The sequence below is a fragment of the Coffea eugenioides genome, chromosome 11 (assembly GCF_003713205.1).
Source record: "Coffea eugenioides isolate CCC68of chromosome 11, Ceug_1.0, whole genome shotgun sequence".
NCBI lineage: Eukaryota > Viridiplantae > Streptophyta > Magnoliopsida > Gentianales > Rubiaceae > Coffea > Coffea eugenioides.
Window position 1 is genome coordinate 46,263,228 of NC_040045.1, and position 23,170 is coordinate 46,286,397.

Below are 23,170 nucleotides of genomic sequence, written 5' to 3' on the forward strand. Positions count from 1 at the left end.
AAATGGGTAATGGGTATAAGTGAGCCAACTCATTTATACCCATTTAATTAGATGAGTATAAATGGGTAAGTCAAAAAATGAATTGGGTAATCCAATTATCCATTTATAACCCATTTATTTTAACTTTTTGTAAACTCATTTAAATTCATTTTTGCAAACTAAGTTATCAATTTATACCACTCTTTGTACCCGTCATTAGTTTTAAATATTTATTTATAATCTTCAATAAACTTAATTACCAATTTTTTTTCATTTATACTCTATGTCACAAAATTACCTATTATTTAATAATTGAATAATAAGAATATAAAAATTTGAACTAAGTACTATAAAAATTAATATAAAAACTTAATCCAAAAATTTTGAACCCCTAAAATTTTTTTCATATATAAATTTAAATTTTCATTTTAGAAAGATAAGAAAATAGGCTAAAATTTATCATAAATTAGTAATGCTGAAAAATGAGCAAGTTAACAAACTAAGAGAAAATAAAATAATAAGATAAAACCAACAAATAATAATAATAATAATAATGAAACAAAAGTAGTTAACATCATGACAAAATGAAAAATTTGAAAAAAAAATGGGTGGGGGAAAAGAAGAGACTTGGGGGGAAGAGAATTCTAAATGGGTTAATTGGGTTTGATGGGTTACCCAATAATACCCATTTATTAAATGGGTATTATTGGGTAACCCATTTATACCCATATACAAAAATTTAAGATACCCATACCCATCTATTCATGGGCGGGTATGGGTAAATTTAATTAAGTGGGTTGATTTGCCACCTCTAGTTCCACATATGAGCACCTGCAAGTTGAAATTCGGTTTGAGGAAAAGGAATGAAGAGTTCCGTAGAAACAGCAAAGGTTTTCTTACTTCCGAGCCAAAACAATATCGTACTCCAAAATCGCCACTGTAGACATTTCAAAACAATGCGTTGACTTTTTTTTTTTTTTTTTTTTTTTGTCAACACATGGGTGTCCGGGTCAAGACCCGAAGGCGGCCCGACTAATCCCCTGCGCCTGGAGTACAGCGCCACCCCAACCGCACCCAGGCGTTAGGTGAGGTTCGATCCCACGACCTTACGAGTGGTTTTCCAGCCGCAGACCGGGTGATCTAACCCCGGGGGCTAGATGCGTTGACTAACCAGTTGTTTTTTTACTACATATATACTAGTAGTTTTTTACTACCAATTTTTCAACTGCTAGTATATGTAGTCAAAAAACTGCCCAATCAAAACAGACCCTATGTTTTTTAGTAGCAATTATACCACCAAAAAAACTGAGAGATCACCTGAGACAGCTTCGGCCCAGTCCAAGTCTACCGTCCTGGTCTTTAACATCCGTGGCCCCAAGTTTGCGGATTTTCATAGCCTATAGCCGAGGATCAAGGCAGATTTATAGGTTTCAGATATGGACTTTAAGCTACAGCAGCCCAGATTTTCAATAACACTACAGGCCTTGGCCCAGTCCAAGTCCACCGTCCTGCTTCTTGTGCAGCAGCCGCAGGCGCACTCTGCGCAAAACCTCCCCAGAAATCAGAATCAGCAATAAACCCACACCGGAAAATGGCCGGCAGTTCAAGACGAAGCAGCACTCGGAGTAGAGGCAAGCCCTCCGCAGACGCCGTTGGTGATGAGTCAGTCCACAGAGTAAGTACGAACGCTAGACCTCGAAGTTATAGAGGCAGAGACCAAAGCCTCATTCGAATTACAAACGTGAGCAGCAAAGTTTTCCTAGGGTTTGGAATCCTGTTCTCCTCGATCGCCCTCTTTTTCATTTTCCGATTGGTAAATACTAATGAAGAGCCGGAAAAGCCCAGGGTTATCACGCCATTTCCCGCTCCCAAACTCATGGAACTTCCCATGGTGAATATTTGTTCTTTAATTTAGTATAATTTCAGTTTTCCACTTTGTTTTATGTATCCTAATAAATTAAATTCAGCTACGAGGATGATTTTTCCTTTTTCCTGGCAGTTTCAAGGGGAGCACAAGGAGAGCTTGTATTGGGGAACCTATAGACCTAACGTTTATTTTGGGATTCGTGCACGGTATCGACTCCTTCTCACATTCTGCTCTGGAATGTCAAGAAAAATTGCTGCTTTTGGCGTGCAATTTTATGTGGTAGAATGAAAAGTAGGGTCTAAAGGAATCTAATCGAGCCAAATGCTGTTGTTTTCGAAGGCCAGCTTACCTTCATTTATTAATATGTATAACGTCTAGTTGACTCATGGAACTGAGCTCAAGCTGAGTTCTAGACCTTAAAAAGAACACTGCAGACTTGGTTTGATCCTTCGATGTTTTAGTCTCAGTGAGCACTTATCGAGCTGGGCTTAGTTCATATATTGAGTATCTTGGTTCATCTTTCAGCCTCAATGGAACCAGAAAGACTCCCCAATATGTTGTATAGTTTTTCTGATGGACTTCTAGTGTGACTTATGATGCTTTATGAAACATGCACTGTGTGGACTGGGATCGACATAATCATGTACTTTTTGGTGTTTATTGGTAGGACCCCACAGTCTTTGATTGCTGGTTTGATGTGGATTGGTATTACGAATGGAAGGTATGCCATGCGACACATCTGCCAAGATTCAGATGAGCTTAGGACATATGGATGGACAGAGCATAATGGACGGGATTATGGACATCAAATTTTGGTTGACCAAGATATGACCTTGAAAACAAGTTTCCTCAAGTCCAAGGAGCATGGGAGCAGCTATGGTGGAGACTGGGCTGTCCGAATTGAAGTGGAAAATGATGAGTAATCCCCATTAACTTAAATTTTATGGCCACTTTCTTAAAACCAAAAGGCAGTTGGTTGCTTTTAGTGTATAAGCCTAGAAACTGAAAGTCTTCCCAAATGCTATTCTTTCAAAAGTAAGTATTGGATGGAATTTTATTGACGTGAATGTGTCACTTAATTGTCTAGGTAATTTCTCTGTACACTCTTTGATCAATATTTTATTGTTATCATGTAAAATCTTCAATTCGTCTGATTGTGTTTTTGCGAGTCTCCTTTCTCTCATTAAGCAACTGCTGAACCAGTTATATTGTTAATAGTTATGTGAGAATGTCTTTGCTTGTTGGATGCATGCTTAACTTTGATGCTGAGGAACATAGAATATAGTGGGTGCATCTGGAATGTTGAGCATGAAACTACTTAGTGCAAAACTTTCTTTTGGAGGTTATCACATTTGTCAAGGACATGCTCTAGACCTCGGAAAACAAAACTTGCTGAAATTAGTTCTCATTGCTAATAAGCTATAGCATCTTAGATGCTATGCTCATCTTTCATGTCCTGTGATTTCTTTCTTCTCTAACAGCTTTGAAATTGTTGACAGAGTAAACCTTAGTGAGGAAATGTCAAAAACTGTGCATCTGTTCTTCTATATGGATGATGAAAGTGGAAATGCACTAAATTTGGGTAGCGGAGCCACAGATGTAGATGATGAATCTATCCTAGCATCTGGATATCGGAGTGATGTTGGCAATTGGCAGCTACTTTTAAGTACTGAGGTATGATACTGAAAAATTAATATAAATCTTAATTGATAAAAAACTTCTAGTATTTTCACATCTTTTAAGTTACAGTATGATGCCACATGGAATGTTTGTTGGTGTCCAGAATAGGAGGATTACAGTGCACATAAATTTTATTGAAGCTATGGGATACTTTTTCAGTTATGTCCAGGATTTCTGTATCTCACTGTGAGTGTGTTTGTTCGCTTTTTTTTTTTGTTTTTTTTGCAGGATGAATTTGAATTTCACTATTCTGGGTTCAAGACACCTTTTGTCCATAATTTATCTGATCTTGTCCAATCAAATCTTGGGATCCAAGTACATGAGTTTGTCCTCCCTAGTTTTCTGATCTCGACCTTGTTAATAGCTTTGCTGCAAGAATGCTTGTAGTGACTTTTACAGCATTTGGTGGCTTTTGCACCGTTGTTGAGTATGATATGTAACTCCTCTGCCTTTCTTAAAGTTGTTTTTGTCTACTTTTCAGGCAAGGAAGGTGGGTCGCTTGCAGCTTTCAGATACATCAGAAGGGTCATCAAACATCTTAGTGTTTCAGGTTTATTTCAGCAATCTTATGAGCTCCTGCTTCTTCAGTCTGTCAAATAAGACTTCAGCTCAAGTCTCTCTTTGTATTTGCAATTTTAGTAACGACTTTTGTGTATTCAGCTCTCTGGTAGGATACCTTTCAAGGCAGATATCATTTTCCAGTCTGGAACTCTTGCGCAAAAAGAGCGTGCCATCAGTCTTGCAGGTGCCTTCCGCTGTCGACCTTTTATTATCTGCACTTCAAAAGAAAAAGAAGTGTTCTTGGATAATATATAGAAAAAATATGGTGCTGAAATTTGCATAATCTTTTGAAGGTATTCAGGCAAAACTGATGAATTTGATCTTGAGCAAGTATTTACTGTTCTTAAGTTTGTCAACTTAAATCTGGTTAACAACACAAACTTTAGATGCTTTATATTCTCTCCCTGTTCAGGGTGGTTGTAAAGCTTAGCTTAACCTGAACATTTAAATCTTTGCCAACTCCTTCCTCACTCTTTGTAGGTGCCTCATTGACCAATAAATTGAGTGAGAAGCAAAAAGACTATGCTGACAAATTCGAAAGGTGCTTCAATCTTGGTGATGAGGTAACGACCAGTTTATCCTTGGGCTTCATAATCTTTTGAACTTAGATGAGTACTTAATCTCTCTTAGACCAGTTTCCAAGCATGATAATGTGGGCTACAACAGCCCTATCCTACATATTCTATCCTTGACTTCTCATCTTAGATTATTCTATGCATTACATGAAATGTATGCTGCAGGATTACTTAGAGTTGCTAGCTAGTGGGGTTAGATAAAACTTGTGCTTTGGCATGTCAATCACTGTAATCATCCTTTAGAAATAAAATACAGATGATGTAGGATGTGAACTATCATTTCATAGAGATTCATTCAATAAAATGCGAAGTCATTGGCTGTATTCTCTTCCACAGAGTTTATTGATGCCAAATTATATGCATAAGTATATCAATGTTCAAATCATGCTTCCAAGGCCATCAATGTAGTTATTGGATGATTGTACAGCCAGTGTGCAGTGTGATACAACGAATTCATCTGAGCCATTTCAACTAAGAAAATTGTAAGTTCACAAATCATTTTGGGTGCTAAGATTGTCTACGCCAAAGGATTATTGGCTCTATGTGACTATTTTTGCAGTTGAAATGAGTCATCCTTCATGTTGTCCTTTTTCAGTTTGAAAGCAATAATGCATTTCTTGAAGTGTTTCTGAAACTTTCATTTGGTCTTCTCAGCTTGATTCTGGATCTGTGACAGTGGGTAAGGCTGCACTTGCCAATCTGCTTGGTGGTATAGGATACTTTTACGGGCAGTCACAAATTGCACTCCCAAATCGCCCTGATGTTAGTTGCTCTATTTATTATCCTTAATGTGGTTCCGATGTCCTTTTGAGGCTTTACATAATTGTGAATCTTCTTGTCTTTGTGAGTATTGTACTGCTTACAAGCTCTGCTTACTGTAAATAAAAAATAGAAATTTTATATATTCTGCTCATGGATCTTAAAAAATAGAAATTTTATACAGAAATTTTACTCTAACTGCCTCTGGTTGCTTAACAAGATTTGCTGAAATCATTGTATATGTCTAATTCTGTTCACTCTTTACCATTTATTTGATTTAAACACTAGTTTGCGTCGTTTCTCATGCTTGCTTCACATTTTATGACTTGACAAGTTTACAACTCCAAAGGGGGAAAAAAGGGTTTATGACTCAAGGAAGGTTCAAATTAATGAGATTACATCTTCAACTTTTTGAATTATGCATAATCCATTTTGGATGGGTCAAATAATTCTTGCTGGTAGCTAAATATAGTTGCTGAGTACTTGCTGCAATCCATGTGAACTGTGAGATCCTGTAAAAGTGAATTTGCATTAAGCTTGATGGGGCAGTGGTTAGGGTATACATGTTTGTTTTCTTCTTCTCTGCTTTGTAAAAACCTATTGCATCCAGAAGCAATTATATTCTCTAGTCTCACTTGTATGCTTTCTTTGTTTGATCACCAGTAAATCTACACAATCATTAACTTGTTCCACTGCCAGTAAATCTACACAAGCATTAATTTGTTCCACTGAATTTGATTGTTGTCAATGTCATGCTGCATGCATCTGAAAATTTCTGGAAGAGTCAGTTTTAAACCACCATAATGTAAGACAGACTAGCATAGCGTGATTCTGTCTTGTATTTTGCTAATAACAGCATAGATGGACAATCATCTAATGTAAGACATGAGTTTTGCGACTACCCATTGTACTTTGATGCATCTAGTGCATGGACTGTTAGAATTACTACAAACATTCACTTAAAGTATTAGAAAGAAAAGAAACAAAAGCAAATGAAATACTAGATACTATTTTGATGTGCTCTTATTCTAGATTTCCATCCAAAAATTTTTATTTTGTAGTTAAATCATATGTGCTATGCATTTTGGGTTGTTATTTTAAGTATTGGAGTTTGACTGAAATGTTTAGCATTTCTGTGGTAAATTATTACCACTGGGGCTTTTGACAAAGTAACGGTGGGCTATGTTCTGATGCAGAAAAAGCATGGTGATGACTTTATTTCATATTGGCCAGCTGAGCTCTATACAGCAGTTCCAAGTCGTCCCTTTTTCCCCAGGGGATTTTTGTGGGATGAGGGTTTCCATCAGCTACTGATCTGGTAGGTGGTTTTCTGCAGCTTTAAGTTAGTTCTGTCTTTAGTCAGATGGATCCTTATTTAGTTTAGAAGGTCAGCATAGTTTAGAAGATCAGTATAGTTTTTGGTATTCTAATATTTCATTTCTTCTTAACAATGATCAGGCGTTGGGATATCCATATTTGCTTGGATATTATCGGACACTGGCTAGACCTAATGAATATTGATGGATGGATTCCACGTGAGCAAATTTTAGGTGCTGAAGCTTTAAGGTGATAAATACAGTCTTCTTCTGATATGCTTAGTTATCATTTCAGATCTCATATACTGTTGATCTCTCTTTGACAAGCTATTTATTTGAATTGGCAGTAAGGTCCCAGAGGAATTTGTTACCCAGCATCCAACAAATGGGAATCCTCCAACATTGTTCCTAGTTTTACGCGGTAAACTTATCTTTCAATAATTTCTAGTCTTTTTAAGTGCTTTAAGAATTGGGCTGCTCAGTTTGCTTATTTGGTTTGTGCTGAATTTTGGTAAGAATACAATCATATTGAGCAAAGTTATAGTGCTTGCGTATATTTTTGAATGGTCTATTTACAATAAACGGAAATATTTTTCACTGAATGGAGTTAAAAGAAGGTGATGTTTGTAGATCATCGTGGATCTGGTTCAGTGATAAGCAAAGAAAAACTTATGATTTATTCCATGTTGTGTTACAGATTAATCTTTTAATAGATCATCATATGTGCCAGAAGCATGATTTTAATGTTTATGTATGAAGGCTTGGCTTGCTTTATGCAGACCTTATTTGCAGCATTAAGGCCAAGAAGTTTGCTGCTGGTGAGAGGAAAGAGATATCAATCTTCTTTGATCAAGCATTTGTCCGTCTTGAAGGATGGTTTAAATGGTTCAATACCACACAATCGGGTAAATACCATTATCTTTCTTGATTCCCATCATTTAAACCGTGAGACAATGTATTGCTTAGTTTACACAGCAACCTTGGAGTCTAAAGATCTTGGTGGTTAGTTTGCACAGCAACCTTGGAGTCTAAAGATCTTGGTGGATAATTTAGTTACTTTGTTCCTCTAACTCAAAAAGATTGAATACTGGTATTAGGTATGCATTTCTATGTCAAAAATGAGTGCATGTTAAGCTGAAATTGGCTATTTAAGGCTTAGTTTGTTAGTTACCTAAGCATTGTACGAGTCTGAAATCAATTTCTAAACTTCCATAGCTTTAATGTAATTGGTAGCTTCTATCATGTTTAAGCATCTTATGAGAAGTTCTACCTGCTGTATTTGCAGGAAAGGCTGTGAGCAGCTATTTTTGGCATGGAAGAGACAATAAAACTATTCGTGAATTAAATCCAAAGGTTTTGTGCCTGATTCATTAGTAAACGGCTTAACTGTATCTGGATATGCACGCTTAGTTGCTTAATGTACTTGAATATTGCTTCATGGACGTCCTAAGACACATATTACTGCAACATGCGAAGTTTTATGACGTCTGGCTGCTTATTCCACATCTTAATGAGTTTGAAATAAATACCTAAAAGGTTGTAAAATACAAATACAGTATCAGCACAATAATTTGGAAGAAAGACACAATTCTAACTGCATTGTATTTTTAATACATATTGTGATTTTGAAAGAGATTAAAGGGGCTTCAATTTCAAATGGAGCTTCACATAAACAATCTATGCTTATTCTGGAGTAAAGTTGTTGCTGTTACTCTGCTGTTTATTCTCAGATCCACTTGTTCCATTCATGAACGTCCTTGTTAGAATAATTGAAAATTGTTTTACCTGTTACACCAGAATAATGAGATGTTTCTTTGCATTTCCAGACTCTATCTTCTGGACTAGATGATTATCCCCGTGCATCACACCCAAGTAAAGATGAACGCCACTTGGATATTAGATGTTGGATGCATCTTGCTGCAGATTGCTTGCATTCGATTTTAGAATTTCTTGAGAAGGAAAATGAACATGGAAAGGTACAAAATACACCATAATACTATTTTTGTATGCAAAGATCTATCTGTAACATAATTCAAAGTCTATGATGAACTGAAACAGGAGTATAGGTCCACAGCTAAGCTGCTTTCTGATTTTCAGCTTTTAAATGAGGTCAGCTCTAATTTTTACTACAGACATGTTTCCTTGTAACTGGATATTAATCTCATTTTGGTCTATCCATCAAAAAACTATTGCGTTTATCTAGGTTTTGGATCTAAGGTTTGTCTACGTTCTGTCCAGATGCACTTTGATGATGCATATGGAGCTTATTTTGATTACGGGAATCATACAGAAAACGTAAGCTATCTTACGGTTTTGTAGAGCGATGACAGCAACTTTTTCTTGCATAAAGTTACAGATGCTTTATTTCTCTTTTCCTTTATTTATTTTTTCTTTTTTTTTTGGAGGGGGAGGGGGGGGGGGTGGGGGGGGTGGTTGGATGAGTTGTCTACATGCTTCATGTCAATAAATGTTGAAAGCATGTAAGAGGGGGATTCTTACGAAACCAAATTGCTTCCAAAAGGCTACCTGTTGACTTAATGTTGAAAAGGAATATTCTGTTACTGATGCATTATAAGAAACTAGTAAGGAATTGCCCTTCCAGGTTCGATTAAGTTGGCAAGTTGTGGAGACAGTTAACGGTCACCCAAGTAGAGAGCTTATTCGAGAAGTTTTAGAGAAACCGGTGTTGAGACTGGTTCCTCATGTTGGCTATGTCAGCCTTTTCCCACTGATGGAAAGGCTTATTCCACCTGTAAGTTACTATGACCTTCCTCTTTGCAACAACTTGTACTTTAAAATATTTCTTGTTACCATTCTCTTCACACTTGGTCAGCCTTTTTGTGTTATCTGGGATCAAATGATATACTCAATTGCAAGCAGGGATCCTGGATACTAGAAAAACAACTTGACCTCATTTCAAACAGAAGCACTTTATGGACAAACTTCGGGCTGAGGTCTCTTTCGAAAACGAGGTAAGGAGGGGATTCTCACCTATTAGTTTAACAGTCACTGGTTTTCATGCAACGAGGTACATATTTTTCAACTCATCGGCGAAGTGATTATATTGAGAAAATTGTACAACATTAATCGAAATACAAATAATCTGCCACAGCTCAATTTACATGAAACGAAATACCGAGCATGATCCACCATATTGGAGGGGGCCTATATGGATGAACATGAATTATAGGATTCTCTCTGCACTTCACTACTACTCCAGAGGTACGAATAAATGAGAAATTAACATTTTCTTCTGAAACTCTTTCTTATAAAGTTGATGCTGCCTTGGTTTGATCATTATAGAGGATGGACCATACAGACAACGTGCCAAGGCGATATATGATGATTTGAGGAACAACTTGATCAGGTATGGTGTGATTAGGCATTTAGGCACTCGCACATCCAAAAGCGCAGATTGCAAAAGATACTTTTCTATCATCACGTAACCAATTTTTCTGTGGCAGAAAGTTCTGTTCTAATTTTTTTCTTTTAAAAGGTGATTTTGCCACATATAGTATATGCTTACAGTGATTTCGAGCTCTCCTTTTTATCCTAGGAATGTGGTTAAAAACTACCATCAGACTGGTTACTTGTGGGAGCAGTATGATCAGCAGAAGGGAAAGGGAAAAGGTGCACGCGTGTTCACTGGTTGGACGTCTTTGGTGGTATTGATCATGGCAGAAAAATACAATGAATGTTGAGAATATTCATAATTGCATTAATGTGAAAACCAAAAAACAAAAAAAAAATTAATACGAAAACCCAAAACAGTGTCACCTGAAGGATCATCAAGTATTATCTGTGGTTCAATAACTGGAAGGGCAGCTTCTTGGTGGGGAGTTTTCATTGTTGTTCAAGGTTCAAAAGAAAGCCAAAGAGGAAAGCCAGCTAAGGTCCTATCCATTGTTATGTAATAGCTAAATTTGCAATTTTGGCAGCAAAAGATGTAGCGACAAAACTGCTGAGGACTGTTGCATTTGTATTATTACCATCTGTGCCAAAAAACTCTCGGAGATTGGGAAAATAGGGTTAATAAAAATATCATTGTTATGAAACAACTAAAAGAATTGATATGGATGTCCATTTCCTTCTCTTAGAAGGTCGGTACATGTACCTCTCCTAAGAGCATTTGGTACATTTTATGGAACAACTCAGTTTATGCACTAGCATTAAAGATAGTTCATGTATCATTAAGTTTGTTTTATCTGTAAATAAAGATCATCCAACGTCTCTCGTAACCTATCAACAATTGAGTGAATGAAAAAATAATTCTCCTTACTTTTTACCTACTTTTCTCTACTCCACTTTCTTCTATATTTTGTTATTTCGTTCGTATATAGTTCACAATATAAACCACTACATCAAATATATATTAAAATTAGTTTTAGAACAATTGTTTTTCAGTGCAGTCTATTTGAACTTCACTGACTGCAGTACTTCACGATAGCGACTACAAAATCCTCGTACTATAGGCATGTTCTAACCTACATCCATTACTGAGATACTGCGTACAATCTCAAAGTGAATAGACAAATTCCCATAATCTCACAGAGTGAAGGTATGCTTGGTTCTCAATCTCATACTTTACATGATACAATTTGCCATCCAACAAGCACAGTTTGCTAATCGAGTTGTACAACAAACCTTTGGTGTCGACAACGAATTATGTTACCGTGGTTTGCTGACCTTGATGAAAATGACATGCATATCCAGAGCACAAAAATCAAACTTCCGGCCGCTGATCTTTGTGAGCACAAATTGACCTGATCTATGAAGCATAAAATCATCAAATGAAGTCTCACGGGAGGGAAATTTTCCAACAGCAATCAAGACAGAGGTGATTAAGATTCTAGCCTCTGATCCATCTAAATTTCCAGGTCAAAAAGCAAGGTAGAAGAGATGTGGCAGTAGGAATTCCCATAACTTGCTCATTGTTGCCAACAAAATTTATCCTAACAGGAGCAAAAGCTTTTAAACCAACAAACTGAAAATGAACAGCGAACACCTTAAATGTATGGCTAGTCTTCTGACATCTCTGTTTCCTCAGCCATGATGATCTCCATATCCCTCATATCTCTCTTTAAAACATTGCCAAGCCTAGCAATAGCCTCCGTCTGCTGTTGCAAGACCTGTGTCCAGAAAAGACAAAAGTAGCCTCTTTACAATTTGAGCATAATTTACATTGAATCATTCTTCACCATGAGTTATATGACTTGTTTTAGGCTGGGCATGCATTCAGACATATTTTTGCTTGCTTCATGTAATTGTGTCATAAAGTACGTGAGCCACAAGGGTGAGCATATAAAATTTGCAATAAATATCTGGGGGTGCAATGAAGGACAAAGCTTCAAATGATACACTGATCATTCTTTTTCCTGCATTTTATTGAGTTATTCCATCATTTACACACGCATATCAATGAAAGTGATGTACCACCTCCATGTCAGCAATGCTGATTAAAATGAGATTTGACAATACCTCCTGCATGTCCAAAAGACTTTGCTCATGTATTTTAGTTGATCCAGGTATATACATAGATCTACCACCAAGGCCATTGGCTTCAACACGAGATAGAGTCAGTAGATTTTGAACCCTTCTAGAAAGTTCTGCTCCGGATCCTTTTAACTGTCAGAATTTACTAGTAAATACAAGCTCCATTACAAGCCACATCATAAAAATCTTACACAGATCAAAAGACCTGGATCAAGTACCTGTCGAGTTAATGCAGCCAACTTCTCCGCCAATTCAGCTTCTCCCTTCATCAAAGGTGATCGACACCCTTTGCCTTCCAATGCCTCTATAATTCGCATTACCTGTGTATCATATGAGACTATATTCTTTATCTGTTGCATAGCAAAGTCCAGTGTACATAGCTAGTGTATTGAACATTCTGTTTTCCTATGTTACTCGGACTCGGGTATAGGTGTCGGATTCGGGTATGTGTCTAAGTGCCTGATTCGTCAACCTTCTAAAATTAGGATACAGGGACACTTCTAAAGACTCAGACAAGAGTACGTGGGTACAGCAAAATTTCAAGTAAAAATAAGAATTATACAGTACAGCCAACATACAAGTCATAGCTCACTAAGGATTGGAGAATTCTAAAGTAACCAACAAGCCATAGCTCAAAAGGATTCCAGTAGGACTCCAATGCAACAAGTCTTCTGCATCTATGAGTTTTCTCACCCAGTTCTTCTCCTCTTGCTTCGACATCAGACCTCACAAAAGTCAAAAGTGTCCAAAAATTTTTCATTGCACACATATCCCATACCAGCACCAGTGTCATGGCATGTCGACATGGGTACTTTGGGGTCTAAAACTTCATCTAGATGGTATTCCTTAATTGTTTCTTCTAAAACAAAGAGACACGAGTGAACATTACAGGATTATAACAAAATTAAATCTCCTAATCATTTATATTACCACTTGTATTGCAGCAGAAAATGCTTAACTATCAGATCAAAACACTAGCATCTAGGACAATATGATAAAAATGAAGTATAATGCCAGACATCTCACCCTTAAGAGGCGCCTCTGGAGACTCTGCTCCTTTTGTTGCATCCTCCGAATCCAAGGAAAAGTGTCTGCTTGGAAATGCCTTTGAAGCTGCATAAAGGCAGGTTAACAAATCTAGTACACTAACCACAAGTTTGGTATATCAAACCAAGAGAGCAAGAGAGTACCATTTTTACATTGCTCTGTGTTATTCGCAATCTCTCAGAATCTGAGACTATAACTTCATCTTGTAGCTTATCCAAAGTTAAAGAAACACAATTCAAAAAAGAAAATAAATTCAGGTATCCCAAGCTACAATCAGATAATGTTGATAGAGAAAAGAAAGAACACGATTGCAAGGTATCCCAAAGACTAACATTTAATTACCATAAAGGTATGAAAAGAGGATTAACAAAATAAATTCTTGGTGAAGATACTGATAGATTGCTCGCTTTATTGCCCGCCAAGAAACAATATAATAGTGTTTGGATAGCTAAATTTTTTCACATAATATTTTGCTTGCATCATAACCACATTTTCCAACCCACCTTTTTATATTTTCAAATACCTTTTTATCTCACATACATCACATTACAACAAGTGCTATAGTAATTATTCCAAATAATATTTCAAATGATACTCTATCCAAACACACATTATTTAACATGAGAAAGAGGCACTACTTATGCCATCTAGTGAATCTAATTATAGAGATTGGATACACAGAAATTTAATATTTAAAAAAAATTCTTCAAAGAATGCAGATTTGGCACATCGAAATGAAACAAATGTGAGTTAGGAAGGCTTCAACAAAAAATTTTTTCCAAGCACTGAAGCCATCCTCATTTCAAGGAGGTAATGATCATCCATCTGGTACCTTGAGGCGCTGTGACAGATCTTTAAATCCCTGAACAAGGTGGGGCCAAAGTCGTTCTCGATCAGAACTCTCCATGCCTTCAAGTTTCCCCATGGCCTCTGCCCACATTATCTAACAAGCCAAACTAATTCACAAGATTTACTACAAAGTCTCGACATGTAAATAAAAGCAACAGAATCAGAAGTATAACTCAAACCACATTGAACTTACATCTGATACACCAGCAGGTTTCACCCTATATTGAGGTTCAGTCACGCTGAACAATAAATGCTGCAAAACCACAAACACATATTTTAAAAACTTCATAAACATAGAATGGAGAAAATTTTGGGAACCGAGAAAAGATGCTATCTAATCATTTTTTTTCTAAGAATGAGAGACGAATACATTTCATCTGCAGCTTATTCTTGCCACCAATTTGTTCCAAATTGCAACTATGTGTTGGCCTATCACTACATTCAGTGTTTCATGCAATGAATATTTTCCTTTCTCAGACTTCAGCTAAACGAAGGCAACGTAACCTAACCTACCATCTCTCCTTCTTCAAAGGGGACAGAGAATCATTGCTAAATTACTAATTAATAATTAACAAAATAAAGTTACAATGGCCAAATGAATTCAAACGTCAATGTCCCCAAAATCCACGTTTCTTCACCCAAGAATTTTACCAATTAAACAAGAATCGAGCATAAACAGAATTAAAAAATCTGACAAGGACAAGGTCAATGATGAAAAATCGAACCTTAAATGCATACTTAGGGTTCCCAGGCTCCTCCTTGTAAGCATCAACAATAGCCTAGTATAGTTCACATAGCAAAACCATAAATTTAAAGGAAAACCGCCATATGTAGATGCAAACTAAATACAGCTACGAATTTTTCCAAAACAAAAAAAAAAAAGAACTTCCCTAGTTAGGCTTACTTGAATATCACGATCGGCAAGAGAAAAGGGGAGAGGAGCAACTGGAGCCATCTGAGTGGTCAATTGAACATTTCCAAAGGGCAATGCCGGAGTCACAGCGGGCTGACCAAACGGAGAAGACTGCACTTGGGTGGCAGCGAACGGCGTCGAGAGACCGAAAGGGCTTGAGCTCTGAGGCGTCTGAAAGAAAGAGTTCTGCTGCGATTGCTGCTGCGAGAACGGAGTAGAGAACAGTGAGGTTCCGAAGCCGGTGCCAAACGACGGGGTGGACGGCGTTCCGAAGGCTGGGCTTGAAGATGGAGTGGCGAAGGCAGGGGTGGAAGACGGAGTGCCGAAGGCCGGGGTCGAAGAGGGGGTACCGAATGCAGGGGTTGAGGAGGGAGTCCCGAAGGGCGGGGCTGATGATGGGGTGCCGAACATTTCCGGTGGTTGATGGCGGAGCTGGGAGAAGCGGAGGGCTTTGGGGACGGCGGAACCCTTAGGGAGGGTGGTGGGTGGAGGTTTTAACTTTCAAGTTGTTGCCGCCTTTTTTTTGGGATTTTGGGGGGAGTATTTTCTTTGATGAAACGCTTGATATTTTAAGCTAATTAACACGCGATTAAAGTCCTTGTTGGGTTTGCTAATTGGTAAATAATCCCAAACCAAACCAAAAGCCAAAGAGTAAAAACAGCAGTTGCCAGTTGCTCAAGCCACTCAAAGAGTATTATCTTGCATATAATATAATCAAAGTAGGACTTAAATTTAATGCGTAATTTGACTGGTGGGTGCTGTTGGTGTACATGGCATATTTACCCAAACTAAAAATTTATGCTCGAATTTGAGATCAAATTAGGCTCAAGAACCACTCAAAATATATGGTCAGGTGTCTTGATATATTGTATGGATGATGTGTTTTAAGTATTCTTTTTATTTGTGCATTACTGTAATATTATATATGAAGAATTTATTTTTCAAAAATAGGCCAATTCAAAAGGAGTCTTAGATAATTTAAGCCACTGATGTGTTATTCAATAAATATGGTCAGGTATTCGCACCGATGCAGATTAATGAATTAAAGAAATAGTTAAAAGGAACAAATTGATTATCTTCCCCTTCAAAATGTGTACGAGAGTGACTCTTGAACGTACTCCTCAAATTGTTTACAGCTGATTAAAAAACAGAGAGACGATTGAGAACCAAGTTAGTGACTTTGCAGTTACTAATAGCAAGTAAAATTGCAAAACTGCACTCCGTAGCCTCGTACAAAGCAAGCACGTTAAGTAAAGACTTTCGACGTCCTTTCCTGCGTCTTCTTCGGCTCTCCTCTCCTGGGGACAAATTGAGCATATAGGGCATCGTTCAAGACTTCAGATGGGTCTGAGGAGATTTCGGTATTAGTTAACCTAGCGCTATTGCCGCAGACACCCGCTGCGTTATTGATGATTAGGTGAACGAGATCATTTTTCATTCAATTGGCAACTTGAAAAGCTTTTAATGTACATTCTCTTTCGCTAGCATAACAAAACATGCAAAGTTCTTTTACGTTGTCATGCCACGTTTCATGTGTTTAATTCATCTACCGCAGCACTGGCAACAAACTCCACAGCCCACGGGCATGATCGTCCATTGGAATTTTGCCCACAGATACTTGCTGGAATATTACTGCATCCCAGTCCATCACAGACGCCGCTAACATTTGAGATACAACAACAACTGCTGCTCAAGATTTATGTCAGTAAAGCTTCGCAAGCAAATTACTCATACAAGACGACATAATCACACTAGTCTTAAATCAACCAGCTTACTAAAACTATACAATAGATCATGCATAACTGCTTCTTTAAACGGACAACGGAACCCCACACGGAAACCGGGGGGAAGACCCTTTAAGAACGCCACTGAAATCATCATCATCTTTGATGAAATCGACCACTTTATGCCTTGATTGTGACACTGCACATGCACGAACCGGATGGCTTTATCACTGAGGTCTGCCACTCTGAGCCAGGGGGTGCGTTTGGATCATACAGAAGGGTAATGTAACCGGGATCCTCCTGCAGTGAAAATAAAAGAAGTTTTCCATCCAGTATGCCAAACTGGAATCGGATGCTTGAGCTCCCAGTTACTGGAACTGGCACCATCTTCCATGAATGATCCTCTGAGTCAAATATAGCCAGCTTCCGCTGGTTTTTCCACTCGATACAAAAAAGTTTCTTCCCCACCACAGCATGAGCGGTGACCATGACACAACCATTTTTCATCTCACACCAGGTGTGCCTCTCAGTGTTATACACGTCAACAAACCTTGAATTTCCAATTGTGAAACTCGATCTACCTCCCATTACATAGAGCTTTCCTTCAAATCCGCAAGCAAAGCATCCCCACCGTGGTCGGCGAAGACTCTCAATTACAGTCCACTTGTCAGCATCAGGGTCATACACTTCAGCACATGAGAGAGATTCACCATCCATCCCATAGCCGCCAACTGCATAGACCATGCCATTTACCTCAGCACAAGCAAAATCATAGCGCGCAACATTCATGTCCGCTAGCTTACTCCAGCTGCAGAGAAGTATTACAATCTAGATTAGTCATTGGGGTTTAAAAGACATTTTGGTTATGAAACTAATCAAGCTGTCTAATAGCCGAAGATACCGCAACCGAGAAATTCTAGCATAAAAATAAAACCTCCCAATTTTGCGAGTGTTTATAAAGTCGTAATTCAAATGTTCCATTAAAAAGACCCTGAAAGTTCAGAGTACTTGAGCATTACAAAAAGCACGAATGCAGTGACAAGCAAAGAATGAAACAGGAATATGAGGTAAAAGAAAACAAACCTGTTGAGGCAAGAATCGTACTGATAAACATCAGCAGAGGGCGATCTATTTCCATCAATCATGGCATAACCAGCAATTATGAGAAGCTTTCCATTGAGAACTACCACGCCAAAACCAACTTTCTCACAACCAGGCATTGTGGGGAATTCATTTTGTTTCTGTCCCAAACAGTCTATAACCTTCCAGTGGCTCCCATTTCCTTGAGAGTCAACAGTTAGGACATAAAGCCACTCCTCGAGCATGCCAGCTAGTTTTCTAACCCTGATAAATTCCTTACTTTGGATAAAAGACCTCCATCTTTTGCAAACAACACCCATAGCAGGAAAATTAGTTCGAGGAACAAGTGCAAGACAGTACATTGCCACATCATCGGGCAGCCCAGGCAAGACAGGACTATGGATACCATCAACGAACTTTGGAGTTAAGCAGGAACCCCCTTTTGAGCGAGGTGGAGTACCCTGCTCGAGAGCGTTGGAGAAACACATGTTCAACTCGGTAGCTCTCTTCTTTCCACTAACAAAATTAGGCATTTTTTGAATAAGAAATTCTCAAACAGGAAGTGGACAGAAGCATCATGAATTCCTTCTATGTCTCTCAACTACAAAGATCAACTTAACAGAAAAATCAGCTACCGATTAAAGATATTCGTGAAATCCTTCATTTCTTGATATTTTACAAGACCAAGGCATAAAAGATGTTGCTGAACGGATGGCTTGAGCAGTGAAGGCTGATGATTTCCAATGCTTTGTCCAATCGGACTCAAATTCCATTCCACCTCTTTGGGTACTAATGTCCTTTTTCTTGATTGTACTATCTAAGCTGCTGCTTCCTGAACTGTTACTCTTCCCACACATTGCCCAGATACCTACATGGGATGATACAAGTTATACACAGGGAAGATCGAAATTGAAAAGAAAAATAAGTAAATAAGAAAAACATGAATATTTTAAAAAAAATAATCGAGATTGATAAGAGCAGGAGTTGGTTAGGGCCTTATAGATAGATAAAGAAAAGAAAAAAAAAGGTACCTGCCAAGGCCATAGAAGCGCATAAAGTTAGCCTCCTGTAACTTCCATTTTGCTTTTGGCTAATGTTTTATCTGCAGTGTAGCATACCGACATGACTACATGAGTAAAGAAACTATTGTGAAATGCACCAGAAGGTCAAAACTGTAGCAAGTAATACCGTGGACTCTTTCATAATTGAAACTTTATTTTCCCAACAGAAACACACGACAAACTGATAATTACCCACTTGAACCTTCAACAACACCCAAGGAAAGCCAAATGATCCATTAAAGTCTATGACCCAAAAAGAAATAGTAACAATTTAAGTGGTGCCCAATTATTACTATGATGATTACTAGTCAAACTAGACACACCAAGAAGCAACAGCTACTAATCAAACTTCCAAACATATACCACCAGTGTCACCAATCTACCGCAACTCCACCACCAGATCATGAATAAACGGGGAAAAAATGGTAAAAGAATATCTTCATCTTGCACAGAGAATATACTAACATTTGTAGCACTCTAAACGACATGACAATGAAAACTAGTACAACGATTCAGATCTAACAACCCCAGCTACCGAAAGCAACTAGAAACTTCACCAACAAACTATCAAAGCAATTGAATGCTGTCAATTAACTAGATTGTGAAACAAAAGCGATCTTCAAGGATTAAAATAGCATCCTCTCATAATTCACATACTATATAAATCGAGAAGCTCAATACAAATATCAACAAATACAATGCCGAGCAAGCTCAAGACTCATAAGACACCAGAAACAGCTCAAACGAGCTCACTGTAATTGGAATTCACCCAAAAAAAATCCAAATTTGAGGAAAAGCGTAATTTCAGATGCTCAAATCGGATTAAGACTACAACAAAAGTAGCTCAGGTCAACTATAAACAGCCCGAATTTCATTAAAAAGAAAATTAAAAAAAAAAGAAGAACAGATCTATAAATATTAAAAAAAATTCCCAAATGAAATTAGCTAAAGACTAAGAGCAGGACAGGTTCCCGAGACAAGGCATTATTATTGACATAAATAAAAACCACTCTTCCTGAAATTTAGACAGAAGATTCATATGGCAGTAGTGGTACCGAAATCATCCGCATGGCGACGGAAGAGCAAAACAAAAAATCAGATGGAACTGATAAATAGGAAGGAAAAAAAAAAAAAAAAAAAAAGAAAGAAGATGAAGATTAAAAAAAATGGGGAATATAAAAAATTACCTGGGAAATGGAAATGTAAGCGAAGTGAGCCTGAGGGGGAAGCTGCGAGAGTAGGCGGTGGGAGTACGCGTAAAAGAAGAGGAAATGGATAAGGAAGCTCCCAAGAAATGGAGGAAACGGAAAGGTGAAGAGATATGGTAGTAGTAATACTTTAAAAATAAAATAAAACGAAAGAATAGATGCTGTATGGGGGTGGTGGATTGTGTATTTGTGACAGGTGAGGTGTGGTCTGGTGGGCAGTAGTAGGCATGGGACGGAAACGAAGGGGCAGTGGGAGTGTATATATATACATACATATATATATATAGAGAGAGAGAGAGAAATATATATATATATATATGTGCATATATATACAGACTAGAGAGAGAGAGAGAGAGAGAGAATAGCGACGCTGGTAAGAAGATTGGATCAGCTCAACCCAAGCACTCTCTGATCTGTCTGTCAGTAACCAAATTCTTGTGGTAGATAAGATTGAATTGACAGCCCCAGTGTGCGTCATCGTTAGTTACGTGAAGGCAAATCCCCAATCATCATCATTTTTTTATCTTCAAACAAGATCAACAGCAGTAATTAATAATTATTCGCTGGCTCCCACCTACCTCGAATTTGTTGTCATCTTATGCATAATTAATTATTTTTACAAAAGTAAAATTAATTTTAGAGAATACATAAATATAATAGTCCAATAAATAAATATGAATAATGTGATAAATTAAACGTGATTTAATTATACTAACGTGTAACGAACGACAACCCAACACTCATAAAAAAGGAAAAAAAAAAAAAAGAAATTCCTTTTACTATCATTTTGCTCTTTTTCCCTTTCCATTGCATCACATGCATATTTTTGTTCTTTTTATTGAAAATTATGCCTTCATTCATTTTTGGATTGTTTTTTAATCCCAATTCTTGGAAGAGAACTACAGTGCAGTGATGAAGATTTGAATCCTTAGTAAGTCCTAAAATGAAGAACTGAAGTCCTTAACCATAAGGGCTGATCGTACAATTGAGAGAACCCAATCATCTTGTCATTAGTAGTAGTAATAACTACTGGCTCTTATCCAAACAAACTCAATTAATCTGACTCAATGGCTTGCGAATCAATTGACTCAGAAATTCCACTCCAATTTCTTCGCCAAAATCCAAATTTGCCGCACCTCACCTTTCAATAATATCAAGATAACGTTCAATAATTGCTGGGAGAAAACAAGAACGATCGATCAAGACTGAGACTTTGCGACTCATTTGGTGCTCTTTTGAGCGTCGCCCTCCACATAGCAAAGTAGCAAACCCCACTCTCTGGTTCATTTATCAACAATCAAAAGATTCCACATTTAGTCCACAATTATGATTTGACGTTCAAGATTCCCTAACACGTGAGGTTTTGCGCTTTGTGCCAAACACTTTTAAATGTCACCAAACAAGGTGGCTGTTTAATAACCAAGCACTTGAGAGAGAGAGAGTTTGGATAAGGGCTCTCATGGTTAATGTACGTGCATGGCTTCAAATTGATACATTTGAAATAATTATTATAATATTTTTTATGATGTGATGTGATGTATGTAAGATAAAAGGTTGGTTGGCAATATAAAAAGGTTGTTGGGAAATGTATTTATGATGCAAGCGAATTATTATTTGAGATAATTTTACTATCCAAACAAACTATTTTTTTATTTTCTATAGCAATTCAATCTGGATGGATTGCGTGTGTTGAAAGGAATTCTAGATCGTGTGATTTATGACAGGTTACTTGATTTTTCTTGTCTGATTTGAAATTGTTTATTTTTCAGATAAAACCAAAATCAAGAATAAGACAAAAAAAAAAAAGAAGAGAGTAAATGGGAAACCCTTGTAACTGGTAATTGAGAAAGAAAATTTTCCATTAGGAATCCCGGCCTGATGAGGGGATCATCTCAATCGGCCTTTTTATTTGTTTTGGCCCCCGGGGGGGTGGGGGTTCAGCCGTTTACTTCCGATGAAAATAACAGTTTGTGGTTCATTGCCTATATTATGTTAATCATTTTCTCATTTGAATATTCTTTCCATGAAACCGTCCAACCATTTTCCAATGGTCTAATATCATCTGAGAAGGCGTGGCCGATAATTAATACTCGTATTTACCGTACTTGAAAACAAGCCATACCTTTCTATCTTTTTGACTTTTGGAATCTTTCTAATTTATTTTGAGGGTGATAAATGAAGGATTCATGCGTGTTTAGGAACACAAATCATCGGCAGCGTATTTATTTATTTTTTTTAATCCTTTTTGACTTCTGCACTATTCGAATGCTGGTAACACGTATTGCTGATTGCGAATGAACCCTGGAAGAGATAAACAACATTATTAATGATTTACAAACAAGCTAAAACATCAAATCTCCGACCATTTGAAATATTCTTCTTCAATTTTTGATTGAACCTTTCTCACCATTTTCTGGTTACTGAAACAATCCGCGATTATATAAATATATATATATATATATATAACCAAAGCGTACCAATCTATAATCTCCTTGAAACTGGCTAACCAATTTTCCAGCTTTTCGTGAATTGAGGAGGCATCCTCGTAATATTCCGTGATGTACGTGGAAGGACAATCAAGATGACATATTCCTCCTATTGGGTATTATTCTTTTTAGTGTTGTTGGCTCCTATTGTACGGATGGCTCAAAACTGGGGTTTGTTTGGATTGTGTTTTATTTCCCCAATTTTATCTGGTTACATTATCATTACAATTTTCAATACACCTTTTTATCTTTTCAATTATCTTTTTATCTCACATACATCACATCACAAAAAGTGTTACAGTAAAAATATTCCAAATAAAACACAATCCAAACAAACCGGAATCGGGTATTCAATTTCAACAGCTTGAGCTTCAAATTTGAAGTTTAACACTTCAACTTAACAAAATCAATCATACGGATACTGCGGCATAGACAGAAGGAAAGCAACAAAAATACTTACGGGTCTCTCCTTCTAATGTATCTGCCAGAACACTCGCTAACTTACTCTATGAATGCATATACTCGCGTTTGTTAACTAACCTATTGTTATTGTAATTAATGTCAAGATATAG

The 23,170-nt window shown here is 37.3% G+C and overlaps 3 protein-coding genes across 5 annotated transcripts; 1 reads left to right on the forward strand and 2 right to left on the reverse strand.

Moving 5' to 3' along the window:
- The first annotated feature begins 1,518 nt into the window (after positions 1-1,518).
- LOC113754055 (mannosyl-oligosaccharide glucosidase GCS1) lies at positions 1,519-10,946 on the forward strand. Its single transcript, XM_027298373.1, has 22 exons — positions 1,519-1,870; positions 1,979-2,052; positions 2,514-2,765; positions 3,346-3,520; positions 3,755-3,841; positions 4,008-4,076; positions 4,187-4,271; positions 4,568-4,650; positions 5,317-5,424; positions 6,618-6,739; positions 6,880-6,987; positions 7,085-7,158; positions 7,517-7,642; positions 8,023-8,090; positions 8,564-8,713; positions 8,796-8,846; positions 8,976-9,032; positions 9,340-9,489; positions 9,618-9,709; positions 9,850-9,959; positions 10,041-10,104; positions 10,294-10,946. Exons 1-22 carry the CDS (start codon positions 1,571-1,573, stop codon positions 10,436-10,438), a joined length of 2,550 nt encoding a protein of 849 aa, XP_027154174.1. The 5' UTR covers positions 1,519-1,570; the 3' UTR covers positions 10,439-10,946.
- Positions 10,947-11,086: 140 nt separating this feature from the next.
- Positions 11,087-15,566, reverse strand: LOC113751098 (nuclear pore complex protein NUP54). 3 transcript variants are annotated; one of them, XM_027294962.1, is made up of 10 exons: positions 15,031-15,566; positions 14,852-14,905; positions 14,320-14,379; positions 14,110-14,220; positions 13,421-13,486; positions 13,257-13,343; positions 12,449-12,550; positions 12,216-12,362; positions 11,743-11,866; positions 11,087-11,500 (listed from the first exon to the last, which is right to left on the reverse strand). In XM_027294962.1, the coding sequence occupies exons 1-9, from the start codon at positions 15,448-15,450 to the stop codon at positions 11,756-11,758; spliced, it is 1,158 nt and encodes a 385-aa protein (XP_027150763.1). In that variant the 5' UTR covers positions 15,451-15,566; the 3' UTR covers positions 11,087-11,500; positions 11,743-11,755. The 3 variants fall into 3 exon arrangements, with proteins under 3 accessions (XP_027150763.1, XP_027150764.1, XP_027150762.1); XM_027294963.1 differs by having other exon boundaries at positions 11,087-11,505; XM_027294961.1 differs by having other exon boundaries at positions 11,087-11,866.
- Positions 15,567-16,672: 1,106 nt separating this feature from the next.
- Positions 16,673-20,348, reverse strand: LOC113753344 (F-box/kelch-repeat protein At1g67480). Its single transcript, XM_027297475.1, has 4 exons — positions 20,092-20,348; positions 18,875-18,945; positions 17,847-18,711; positions 16,673-17,571 (listed from the first exon to the last, which is right to left on the reverse strand). The coding sequence occupies exons 3-4, from the start codon at positions 18,374-18,376 to the stop codon at positions 16,944-16,946; spliced, it is 1,158 nt and encodes a 385-aa protein (XP_027153276.1). The 5' UTR covers positions 18,377-18,711; positions 18,875-18,945; positions 20,092-20,348; the 3' UTR covers positions 16,673-16,943.
- Between the last annotated feature and the right edge of the window lie 2,822 nt (positions 20,349-23,170).